At 46.1% G+C, this 13647-nt stretch overlaps 1 protein-coding gene across 1 annotated transcript in view; it reads right to left on the reverse strand.

Annotated features, from left to right (window-relative positions):
* Positions 1-388: 388 nt before the first annotated feature.
* The window catches only part of FKBP9 (FKBP prolyl isomerase 9), a 48581-nt gene continuing 35322 nt past the window's right edge, over positions 389-13647 (reverse strand). Inside the window, exons 7-10 of the mRNA XM_084786994.1 lie at positions 12546-12732; positions 7032-7177; positions 4790-4953; positions 389-1799 (exon numbers count right to left, since the gene is read on the reverse strand). Of these exons, the coding sequence (XP_084643120.1) occupies positions 1623-1799; positions 4790-4953; positions 7032-7177; positions 12546-12732 (674 nt within the window). The 3' untranslated portion in view covers positions 389-1622. The remainder of the gene's footprint in view (positions 1800-4789; positions 4954-7031; positions 7178-12545; positions 12733-13647) is intronic.

The following is a 13647-nucleotide window of genomic DNA, read 5'->3' on the forward strand; positions in this document are numbered from 1 at the left end:
GCTCTTCCTCTTCACTAGGCTGCAGTGCCAGCCAGTGCTCTGTGGGTAGCTGGATGCCTCCGCACACACAATCAAGCAGCTCTGCTCAGCTCACTCACCTTAACCTGCAGGCCCAGGAATGGCACACAGCTCCCGGATATTGTTAAGCAGCCCTAATCTTCACAATATCTGCCTACACCTGTAAATAGTCCTTTTAATTACCCCATCTAATGTGTTTCCTGCCAGCTCATCCACTCCCACCAGCACTGGCTGTCCCAGTGCCCTATACAGTGCTCTGTAATAGATGCAATGGTGTCCTGGCGAGGTTTTGTCAAGCGGACTCTGACTGCACAGTGCATCCTCATAAGATCCTCTCCACCTTCAAATAAAGCACCACAAAGCCAGATGATATGATTCAACATTTTTATATCAGGAAAAAAAATCAGGGTTCCATCATTAATTCCATTGAATGAGTGCACAGCATTCGCATGAACTATCTCGGGGCAACATCAGTACAAAACAGTTTAAATTGGGGGGTGGGGTGGGGGGGGGGTGGGGTTGGCTAGGGAGGGGAATCACTTTGAAAGGAAAACTTAATTACTTCAGGGTAAGTGTCAACGCCACTTGAGAACAGAGAACATAAGGCAGGAACATGGCTACCACGTGGCGTGGGAACAGGCTGGCCTGAATCTTATTATTGCTTTTCTACATCAGGAGGCCCAAATTGCCCTCCAAGACACAAATGAATGGCAGAAAATGTCACCTTCATTTGTGGAGATAACACATCCACTTTAGTCACAGTAAAATTTTCTGTTGGTCAGTGAGACCCACACATCAGCCCTACATACATCTACCTAACCAGAGGAGTGCTGAGTGGAGAGAGAGCCCTACAGAAATGTGTCCAGAAGACAAGGAAGAGCCAGGCAGATAACTCTCCTTAGCAAAATCGGGTCAAATCCTCTACTCCTGGGCTAAGACAGCTTCCATTTGGTCTGGGTATTTTCCTGTCCAGGAGGCTCCTTCCTGTTAACCTTCAAGTGACACTGCCAATTGGCAGGCCATCAGTGTAGGGAGTGACCTGAACAAGTATGAAGTGGGGATTTGTAGGAAAGGTGACAGGGGATGCCTGGCGCACATGGCTTGCTATCGCCAGAGCTTTGCAGAACACTGAGAAGAGCAACAGCTGCTGTCAAAGAATCTTGCTGGCGTGTGTGTGCCCTTTATCTTTCTGCCTACATGTTGAACATTTTTTTTAAGACACCAGCAGGATTAAAAAAGAAAATTTCAATCTCTTTAGATAGGCTCCTGGGTACTTCTGTTACCTCCAAGACAGCTATGTCTCCTATGAAATAATTTTCCTTTAGTAACATTACCTCCCAGAAGATTCATAAATACAGGCTGGCAGTGCCCTTCCCATGCCAAGGCGCTCTGCACAGATTCTATTTACTATTACTGGAAATCCACCCGAGTTCTCACCATGGATGTCAGTCCACGCAGTGGATGCAGCAGGTACTACATGGCCCACCTACTAATGGCTAATTTCATCAAACCCGCCTAGACATCTTCACACCTTGAAGCGTGCTCTACCACGACAGCTCTCTTTGTGCCATGCACTCCTTAGCACAAACTGGGCCATGTCAGTCTTACAGTTCATCGTGTTTGGCTTCCTGATCTTTGAGCTTAAATTCCTCGGCCGTGACCTTCCCGTCTCCGTTCCGGTCCTGGTTGGTGAACATGTTCTTCACGATCATCTCAGCGTTAAAGCCAGGAGCCAGCTTCCCTTTGCCTGTCGCCACTTGGGCATGAATGTACTCCGAGAACTGGAAATGGGACAGGACAAATGTGAGAAAGGGCAGGCTCTCAGAACATGTGCACTGGACCACACAAGCAAAGAAAGAGCCAAGCCTGAGATACCGTGGCATGTGGCAAGTGGTGGGGAATGGAAGAGCAACTCTGCACTTTCAAGCCAAGGTATCCTTGGGAACTACATGCACCTTCCTTCCTGAGGTGCAGCTGGACACCCCTGGCCTAGGGACTAGGGAGAAGGATGAGCAGTGAAGACTCATGTTGGGTACCTCACAACCGCTGTACCTCCAGCCCCAGGGTATCTGAGGTTCTCTCGGGTGCCTGTTGTGTACGTGCTCACTTTCACACACACACATACATACATATAATTTTTAAAATAAAATAATATTTAAATGTTTTTAAATCCCACAGCTAAAGAACCTCAAGAGTCCTTAGGATCTGGGTATCCAATTATGCTTCAGGCACCAGAATAGCTTTAACTTCCCACCTGAGGCTGACCCCTCCAAAAACAGTGTTGCAGCCACACATTCCATTCATTAGCAACAAAACAAAACAAAACAAAACAAAAAACAAAAAACCTACCAGCATCTACCATGTCCCAAACATCATTCTAAATTCATGGGACACATCATAAACAAAACTGCCCTGTGATATTTACATTCTACGTGAATATAATAAGTAAATTATACTCAAGTTATAAAGTGGGATGTTCACCGAAACAGAGAGTGGAGAGAGAAAACAAGGCAAGGTTAGATAGGGAGAGTGAGTTAAAACAGTAAATTTGGTGGTCACAGTAGAACCTCTGAGGCCAAGGAGACTTGTGCAAAGACTCGAAGGAAGTCAGGGAATGAGCCAAACAGTTGTCTGAGTCAAGTCTGTTCTAAGAATAGAGAGCAGTTGGTTCAGAGGGTAGAAGCCTGCCTCGCAGGCTCTCAGAACATGTGCACTGGACCACACAAGCAAAGAAAGAGTAGCTTCTGAGGAGGTGGAAGCAAGCAGATGGTGAGGGCCCTGGCAGCCATACGGAGACTTGGAGATGGACCTCTGTGGATAACGCGATGGAAGGAGCTGTGACTGTGATGGAGAAGCTCAAGGTGAGCCAGCCTTAGGACAGGGACAGGACAAGGATCAAGGTTCAATGAACGAAGAGGGAAAGCAGGTAGTGGGATAGAGATGCGAACTGGGGAAGTAAGCCTGGGCTGAAGCTGCAAATCTGAACGACATATGAAGGGGTAATGAAGCCAAGGGACCTGGTAACACCAAGACAGGAGGAGGTAGGAAAGAATAAAGAATACAGTCCAGGGTCTAGCCTGACACCTTCCCCAGATACAGCAGAGAAGAGGTCTGGGAAGGAACTGCCACTCAGCAATCATGGGAGCAAGAGAGGGTCCTGCAGTAGTGCTCAGCAGCAGCCATGCTGAAGAGGGTCCTGCAGCCGTGCTCAGCAGCCGTGCTGAAGAGGCAGGACCAGGGTCAGTGGCATGGAGGCACAAAGGCTTAACAAGAGTGGCTTTAAAAAAAGACTGGATATTCTCTCTCTCTCTCTCTCTCTCTCTCTCTCTCTCTCTCTCTCTCTCTCTCTCTCTCTCTCGTAGTCCCTCCCTCCTTTCCTTCTCCCCCATGTTTATTTAATAAACTTCGTATCATCTAGAAGAAGAAAAATAAAGAATGATGGATAAGATAGGAAAGATGGCTCGGTGGGAAAGAAGACCAGCTAGCCTTTTCAAGGACCTGCCTTTGACCTCCAGCCCCTCAAAAGGTGGCTCACAACCATCTGTAACATCCCCAGTCCCAGAAGATGTGACACCCTCTTCTGGCCTGTATGCATGTGGTACAGACATACATGCAAGCAAAATCTCCATACATATAAAATAAAGAATGGAAAGCTAGAGACACACACACACACACACACACACACACACACACACACTTGCAGAAGAAAGCTGAAGTCCCAGCGACTGGGAAGGAAGATGAATTGAACTCAAGAATTCAGGGCTAGCCTGGGCAAGACCGGAAGAATCAGTCTCACAAAAGCAAAGTAAAGTGAGGCACAAGGGTGCATACTTGTATTTCCAGCACTCAGGGGGCTGAGGCAGGAAGACAGTGAGTTCAAGGCCAGCCTCAGCCTCAGAACAAAACCTCATCTCAAAACAAAAGAACAGATAAAAAAAAAGAATACATTTAAACACACACACACACATAAATGAGAGCAGAAGATAAAAGGAAAGTAGAACGGACAAGTCTCTTGGGGTTTTGCTATAAAAGGAGCAAAGAAGTGAAAACACTGGAAACAATAAAATAATTGTACTGGGCATGACGGTGTGTGTCTATCACCTCAACACATGGGATGTTGAAGCAAGAGAGTATTATTTACAAGTTGCAGGGTGGCCTTGGCAACCCACTGAGACTATGTCTCAAACACAAAGGGGAATGGAGAGAAAAACAACAACAAAACGAAACAAAACAAAACAAAAAAAATGAGAAACAAAACATAAATGGAATGTTCCAGGTCTAGGAAAAGCTGATAGTGTAGAAAGACAAAGGGCTAAGACTGGAGTGCGCATGCCATGTGCTTGAGTAAGCAAAGGGGAGTGAACCGTGAGCTCTATCTCCCTGAACCATGGCAGCAGAAAAGACAGCTGCTCAGCTCCATGAAGCTGTGACCCTGGCTCAAACCCTGGCAAGTTGAGACCTTGGGAAACTACTCTGCAGGTTCTTCTAAAACATAAGAATGCTCTTCACATGGCTGTTTGCGAGGGTCGGGCTGGAGAACCTGTGCAGAAACACCAGGCAAACCTGCAGCGAGTACCCCGTGACTGGGAACTGAAGGCCCTACACCTCTCAGGAACTCCACTCCTTCAAGTGAGGACGTGTGTAAAACCCATGTGCTAGTCACAACCATCGCAAGAAATCTGCACGGCCAGCTCTGTCCCTGACACAGAGTGGACCCCTGCCCTCAGAAGGCCCCTGGACAACTTCTGAGCCCCCTACCAAGGCCACTTACCTCCTCCAGGAGGACTTCTCCATTGCCGTCCTTGTCAATTTCTTCAAAGAGGTTTGGAGACACTTGGCCGTTCCATATGAACATGTACCCTTCCGGAAGGCCAGACACAAGCTCCAGCAGCTCAATGTCAAACACCAGGACTGCACTGCCAGGCACCTCTCCGTCTAGCCAACAAAGCGGAGCATGGTGGTAAACACAGACCACCCACCTGTGCTGCTCTCCTGTCTCCAGCTGCCTCACCCAAGGAAGCTAATAGTTGTCAGCTGCAGTAGGCCTAGTGCCCTCATGGACGCCTGCGATCAGCTTAAAGGGGGATGTGTAGCCTTTTTTTTTTTTTTTTTTTTTTTTTCAAGGAATAAAATAAGCTAGATCCCTGAATACCCCATTCAGCAAGGATGGCTGTTGTTTCATGAAACCTGGGTCTCACTTTACACACAAATTCAATATAGAGACTACGAGATAGCCTAAGGTAAGTTCTCAATTTCTGTGTCAGACATGGGCAGGCAAAAATGGCTCAGCATAAAAGTGTTTCCCACCAAACTTGAGGGTCTCAGTAAGATTTCCAGGAACCACCTGGTAGGAGAAAACTTACTCCACAATTTTGCTTCTGACCTTCACACATACACACGCATGCACATGCATACACACACACACACACACACACACACACACACACACACACACAAAATAAACAAAGAAATGCAAGTTAAATAAAGCATTTAAGCCAGACATGGTAGCACACACTAATAATCCTATCCCTAGCACTGGAGAAGTTGAGAAGAGGCAGAGACAGTCAGATCCCTGGGCCTGCTGTCTGGCCAACCACCTTACTTAGGGTCACTGTGAAACCCTATTTCAAACAGCAAGTGGATGTCACCTAAGAGAGACACTCAGAACTGCCTTCTGGCACCACATATACACATATATACATACACACAACCCATTCAAACATGCACACACACACACACACACACACACACACACACACACACACAAATGAATAAATCCTGTGTTAATGTGGAATAATGAAAGATAGAATATAATTCTTAGGCCTGGTGTGTTGGCCCATGCCTATATAATCCTAGCACTTGGGAGGCTGAGGCAAGAAGACTTTCGACTGAAGTCTGAGGTCAGCCTGGGCTATGTAATAAAATGTTGCTTCAGAAAACAAAACTCTAGCGTCCATAGAAAAAAAAGTATTCCTTACTGTGTTTTTGGGTAAAATCAAAACACTCAACCTTTCTTTCTTTAGAAGTGTTGGCGATCAGACAAGGGCCTCACACATGTACAGCAAGCACCGTATTGCTGAGATGTCTCTCAGCCCCCGTTACAGAATTTTAGAATAAATTTATTAGCTGAACTTTAAGGACAATAACAATGCCTGAAAAGTATATGCAATTCAAGGTCAGTATACACAATAACATCCAAAAGAAGTAGTCTAAGTGTACGAATATATACATTATGCATTATTTAAAATTATAAGTTATATTTTTAAATTCATTTTTGAGTTTTGATGCTAGAGATTAAACCCAGGGCCTCATGAATGCCAAGCATAAGCTTTTCCACTAGATTATACTTTATATATAGTATATAATATAATTATTACATTATAAGAAAAGACTCAAAGAATACACACACACTCTTTGAAGCACTTCTTCTGGAATAAGCAAGAAGAGCAGACAGTACATGATATATCTTTTTTAAAAAAATTTATAAAAGAAAACCAACCCAGCACGACAATCACTTTTATAAGCTGGCATCCTCCAATGCTGGCTATCAGCAGTGTGAAAACTGCTGTCAAGGAATGCTCTGGAATCACAAAACAATACAGTAAACCATTACCACCGTGAGGATGCAGAGGCTCACATTCTCAGAACTGAAAGCATCTCTGCCGTGCAGCATCTTCTGTGACTTACAGACTCCAGAGCAGTGCACAGCAATGGCCTGCAGGACCCAGTAAACAGTTCCAAAGAAGCAGGCAGCCCAACCCCAAATCACCCTAATACTCTCCTCTAGGGCCTGGCGAGACGAACCTGCAGCCCAGTAGTGCGTATTCTTGCTGTTTCTCAAGGCAGTCAGGGACAGCAAAATGGTCTTTCAACAAAATCTACAGGGTCTTTTACCAAAAACCCTCAAAACTCCTTAAGTTTTCCTAAGAAGGACCCACAAAGCCTTCAGTTTCAACAAGGAAGAAGCACACTGTAGTGTTACTTTCCCAGCATCCCTAAACACCATCACTCACCCACACCAGCCTCTCCATAGCCCAGGTGGGGCGGGATGATCACCGTCCGCTTCTCTCCCACGCACATCTCTCTCAGACCCATGTCCATGCCCAGCACCACTTGTCCAGACCCCAACACAATGTTGTACGTTTTGCCTAAACTCCACCTGAGAGAAAGAGAAGAAATGCGTTCCGGTCAGTGGCGGCAGGAAACGTACACCTACCAATGGTGGCAGGAAGTGTATACCTTGCAGGAAGTGTATACCTGGCAATGGAGACAGAGGGTCTTCTACTCAAGATGTACAGTTCTGGAAGAAATGTCACACAGACTCACGGCTGGACACACTTGGCAAAACAACCAGTCTGCCTCTTCTAAACAGACAAGGGCATGAAAATCAAGACAAAAAAAAAAAGTCCCTTCCACAGTATAGGAGCCTGCCAGTATGGGACCGTGGCATGGGACTGCCATGGGGAACCCAACGAGAATTCTGGCAAAATGAAGGAGGAGGGAGCTACAGAGCTACAGTGAACAAACTCCTGCTGACGACTGACTCTCCAATGTTGGCCATATGACCAATGTTCAGCCATCTTGTCCAAGTCTGCACCTTTAAGTCTCTGTCTTTCCCAGAGCTTACCTTTCACCAGAAACTAGCTGACCCTGTTGTGAGTCAGCAGCTAAAGACAGATAGGGATGGAGCGATCCTGTTGTGAGTCAGCAGCTAAAGACAGATAGGGATGGAGCGACCCTGTTGTGAGTCAACAGTTAGACTAAAGAGAGATAGGGATGGAGCGACCCTGTTGTGAGTCAACAGTTAGACTAAGGCTAGATGAAGACAAAGCAAGATATCCTGCGTAGCAGGACGTCATGATCCTGCCTGGAAATCCCTATGTTTTGAGAAAAACCTGCAACTGCGTTGCTATAGCAATATGTCTCCCTGCCTTCTGAATTATAAAAGCTGCTGCCTGACTAATAAAGTTGAGAGCTGGATCAATCAGACTTGCTCTCCTTCCTTGTGTCTTGCATTTCTCCACAGGTGACCTCTTTCCCGAGTTTTAGTCGAACCCTGCAGGTCGGGGCACTCCAATGGCTCCAAAACTAACTTCTTTATATCTAGACAGGCATTTTATGAGGGTGTGGTACACATAAGGTAGTTAGGAGCCTGGATGTTATTATATCTATTACTGGTTTGTTTAGAAACGCTATGTAGCCCAGCACGGTCTCTAAATCATTTTGCAGTAACAGGATGAGCTCAAAGTTCTGATCCTCCTGCCTCAGACTCCTCCAAAGTGCTAGCAAGGCAGGCAAGCACCAGGCTCAGGATTTTAAATTCAAGGCCTCAGTTAGAATCCTCGTTCCTGGGCTAGGGAGGTGACCAGCCATTGAGAGCACTCAAAAGAAGCCTGGTCCTGTAGCTTCATTTGACCTGAAAAATGTAACCTTGTCTATAATGTAGTGATAATAATAATTGTGAATGATAAATATGCTTGATATAGTGGAAAGCAAAGAAAAGGGTGTGAGGGGCTGGTCCCGCTGAGAATTTCATTAACCACAAAGTTCAGGGATCCTGGGAACCTTAGGGAAAATGTTGGCACTATAGCCTCAGCTATGACTAAAGATCAATCTATTATTCCAAACCTACACTTCCATAGAGACAAACAACAACTACTTTGTTCTTCATTCTCAAGGAAGAAATATCCTGCTGTCCCTTGGTACTCATCACCAGGTGGTGGCTAGAAACAGGTATCTCCTTAGGGTTACAGTCCCCTGGGGCCTCCCAGCCTCCACAGCCCAGGATGGCCACTTCCTTCCCTCTTTCCCAAGGCCAGCTGATGTTCAGGGCTCAGCAAACCCAAGATGGCCATGCACTTACCCTAACTTGGAAGGAAACTGACACAGAGCCAACACCAGCACAGGATGTCCTCAGGAGAGGCCTGCGGAGAAGCCACCTCGGTCAAGCCTCTCTCAGCAACCAGGAGTCTCCATACTGCCTGTCTCTAGGTCCCAGCTGGAGGTAGCACAGGTCTCTGAGTCTTACAGAATATTCAAGACATCGCATATACAGTAACAAATGTCCATTTGAAATATACAGACATTAAGAGAATCCTCTAGATGGCTCAGTGGTTAAGAGCATTCCCTGCTCTTCCAGAGGTCCTGAGTTCAATTCCCAGCAACCACATGATGGCTCACATCCGTCTATAATGTGATCTGATGCCCTCTTCTGGCATGTTAGTGTACATGTATATGTATATATATATATATATATTTTTTTTTTTTTTTAAGAGAATCCTCTAAGCAAAAACTCCATTGCTGCTTTTCTCTGGGATCTTTTTATTTTTGTTTATTTACTCATTTTGTGATTTCTGTGTTCTCCCAGCCCTGACCCCAGGCTTCCTGCTTCCTGTCATGAGCTCCCTTAGCTCTCTGGCTCCTTGCCCAGTCGCCCACTGAAATTTGCACGTCCCCTAGAAGCAGCATTACACTGGCTAGTTTTATGTCAACTTGACACAAGCTAGTGTCACTGGAGAAAAGGGATCCTCAATTAAGAAAATGTCTGGAGGGAAAATGGTGGTGGCATACACCATTAATCCCATCACTCAGGAGACAGAGACAGGTGGGTCTCAGAGAGTTTGAGATCTGTCTGGTCTACACAGAACAAGGGCTACTACACAGAGAAACCTGCCTTGAAAAACCAAAGGGGTGGGCGGGGTGGCAGGGGAAGAAAATGTCTCCATAAGATCCAGCTGTAGACATGCCTTGTAAGGCATTTTCTTAACTAGTGATTGATGAGAGTGGGCCCAGCCCAGACAGTCTTGCCATCCCTGAGCTGCCGGTCCTGGGTTCTATAGGAAAGCAAGCTGAGCAAGCCTTGGGGGAGGAAGGTAGTAAGCAGCACCCCTCCACCATGGCTGTGGGGCACAATGTCCTTGCACCCACAGATCTCCAGAGAACTGCAGGAATACTAAGCACCCAGGATTGTTCTTTCAAAGGGAAGGACATATAACCTGTTTTTCCAGAAAGCTGGGGACTGGAAGTGATTGATACCCTGGTGATCTGTTATCTGTTGGGCCCGGCCATGTCAAACCCCTACAGCCAAGACCAGAGGTGGCTAGTAATCTAAACGACCCTTAAATCCAGAGGTTCCTCCAAGCTCCCACATCCAGGATCAGAGGTAGCTAATAGGCCAAATGACCCCTACACTAGCTGCATGACTACTGAGACCAGGCCAGAGCCTTCCCTAGGCCATTAAGCTAGCAGAGGGAGCCTACCTCTAGAACCCTTCTTCTTGGAAGAAAGGACACGGATCCTGAATCAAGTTTTGATATAATTATAATTCCTTGTGCGCCAAGGACTGTATTTACCAGGAAACTTTTTTTTCCCAAATTATTCTGTGTTTAAATATGTTGGGGATAAACCAGCTGGTATCACACTCCCCGAAGTCTTGATCCAGGTCAGCGAGGTCACACTGAACCAAGTTCTCATTCTCATACCTTTGCAGTGCACGGCTCTGCCTGGACACCTGCAGGGTCCTCCTCAAATGGCCTCTATATCAGCCTCTGCTTTCAGGTTCCTGGCCTGCCCTGTTCCTGACTGCCTTTGATGATGAACAGTGATATTTAAATGTAAGCCAAAGAAGCCCTTTCCTCCCCCACGTTGCCTGGGTCATAGTGTCTCATCACAGCGATGGTAACCCTAACTAAGACAAGCAGCTACACTTGCCTTGATAACAAGTACCCACATCGCTGAATTGGTTGCGTTTATTGTACCCACGTAGAGTTTGAGGCGGCACGGGGAAAGTAGGTGCCTGCCATCTCCCTTCATATAATTCCTTTATTTGGAATCTCACACACAAAAGAGACCAGCAAATGTGCGGCCACAGCTCTTGCCTATGGATTTACACGTAACACAAACAACTCTCAAGGAACAAAGACTTTCTCTTAAAGTTTCTCTTAAAGGCTCCCTGTTTCCTGTGGCTTGCACTCCATAAGAATCTGGAGAGTCCACCAAACATAGCAGAAAGTTGACAGGAAAGCTGATCTCTGGTCCACAGAAGCATGACCTACACCAACGAGGAGAAATGCCTTTGTCTGCTAGCCCCACTTCCCCTTTCTTGGTCTGAGAAGCAGTGCAGAGACGGACAGTAGCCCTGACCACAGCTGCGGTGACCTGCTGGGCCACTCTCCCATGTGTGACCTCTCTCAGGTCATTCCCACTGCCCCAGAGTACGTCCACAATCAGTGGCTATGATGACCCTGCAAGGTCTGCTGTAAGCCAGACCTCTGTGAATCGGGGCCACTGACCGTGTCCCTCAAGTATTCCAAGGATATATCTCATCAATTCTAAAATGTGAAATTTTCTTCCCTACACATTTTAACATCCCTGTAATTATGACTGACAGGGCATCATTGTTTCCTGGCAACACTTTTGCGTTCTTAAAAGAGGCATGAAGCAGTATTTCTAACAATATGTGACTTTTGGATTTGATGAAATCACACTGAATGTGTCTCAGCATGCAAGACCTCAGCCTCTCGGAGCTAGAAGGCAGAGGGACAGGTAAAAAGAGAGGGACGTCCACATCCACAACCAACAGCAACTTGTACATCAACAAAGCCCTCCCTGCCCTCCAAGTCTGGTCTCAGAGACCTAACTCAGGCTCAGCACTACAGCGGAGGTCCTTCTCCAGAAATACAAACTTTGAACGTGACTCTTTGCTACAGAACACTGGCTTGATTTCCAGATACTTGAGATTCGGAGTCACAGGAAGCAAAATTGTCCTTACGTTATTCTATGATTTTCAGGTTTATTTCCATCAACTAACATTTATTTTTTTAAAAAAAAAAATGATTCCTTTTTGCTACAGATACTCTGGGCAGACAAAAAATATGAATAAGCAAATCTGATATCCCTAAAGTATTCAAATCATCATAGACACAAAAAATTACTAAAAGCCAGGTGGTTAGAAAGACAGAAAGTGCTGAGAGACTGCAGAAGCAGGAGCAGCGACTCCTCCCAGGACTTCAGGGATGTTATGGAAAACAGAAAGGACAAGTAAGTGGGGACAAACATTTGCCAGCAGAGAGGCCAGGCAGTCTGCCACCTGAGCCACCATGCAGGGTGGGACCCCAGTGAGGACACAGTGGTTCAAAAAGACTAGGACAAAGAAAGCCCTGTGCACCAGACTCTGACCCTGGCTCACTTAACGGTCTCACGCTGTACCCATGTTTGCCTTTAACCTTCTACCTCCTTTTGCAGCTTTCCACGCAGCAGAGTTGCAGGTGTATGTCACTGCACCTGGCACCCAGGGTTTAAGTTATTAAATATAGGCTGACCTTGAGAAAGACAGTTCCAACAGGTAAGAAACCGTCTAGACTGGAGAAGATCGTTAGTAGGAAACTCTCAGAATATGGCCCTGAGTGCTGAGAAAGCTTGCACTGTACAGGAAGGAAGATTGAACCAAACAACCCCTGACGACAGGAGGAGGGCAGTGGGAACTATGATCAAAGGCTCCCTGCACATCTGGCTCTGGTGACCCTTACGTGGAGTCCAGCAGCGTCCCATCCAGGAGCGAGGCGTTGTAGTGGTATTTGAGGTAGTCCCCTTTCTTACTCAGCACCGAGCAATCAGGGGGCTTGTAGTGCGAAGTAATGCTGATGGAGTCTGAAGGGTTGTGAAAGTCAATCACATGGATGTCAAACACCAGCACGGCCGAGCCAGGGATATTCCCTAAAGGGGAGACACAGGGGGTCAATGCGCAAACCCACCAAGCTGCAACACACTTGCCTCCCCAGTACCAGCAGGTGTGTCGTGGTAAGGAACACAGCAGCCCGGGTATGAAATCCAAGGACCACAAGCAAAATGGAGGTGAAAGGGAATGTCCCAGTAATCTAATCTTCATGTTGCCCTTGAGGAAACTGAGGTTGATAGGAGCCGTGAAACCAATTACGAGTACAATTTGAATTTCAATTCAGCACAAACCCACTGCCCCAGTTATTACGCATGGAATAATGGCATGCCTAAGAGAAACGCAGACCAGGAAACTCAAACCTATACAAATGACGGCTTGCCCTCTCCCACCAGAAGAGGCAGCATGGAAAGCGAACTGTAGAATAAATAGTCGTAGGTCAGTAGGTTCACCCTACTACTCAAGAAAAGGAAAACTACCATAAACTTTAAAAGGAAAACAAACTGCACCATGCACAGCCCTCATATTAGCATACTAGAGTCAGAAAATATCTATAATACAGCCAACCTGTCCTACACAGGCTGGGCATAATCAGGCATATACATACATATATACATATATATATGCTGGTGCGTACACACACATACATACATATACATGTATGGTTCAGCTGTGCTGGTGCTTCTAGATATTGGCTAATCCTTGTCATAATCTTATTCTCATCATATAAATGGGAAAACTAAGGTACCATCTGAGGTCTGCCCAAAGTTAAGAGTTACAGAGATGTTTGTGATTTATAGTAAAACATAGAGTTCTGATATTCACTTCTGTTCCTGCTGCTCCTGGTGGTGGTGGTTGTGGTGGTGGTTGTGGTTTTTGAAAAAGGTCTTGTCAAAACATCTGCATCCCCAGTGTGAATATAATAAAAACCACTAAGCAGTTATCCTTACAAATTA

The sequence above is a fragment of the Acomys minous genome, assembly GCF_964271855.1.
Source record: "Acomys minous genome assembly, chromosome: 6".
NCBI lineage: Eukaryota > Metazoa > Chordata > Mammalia > Rodentia > Muridae > Acomys > Acomys minous.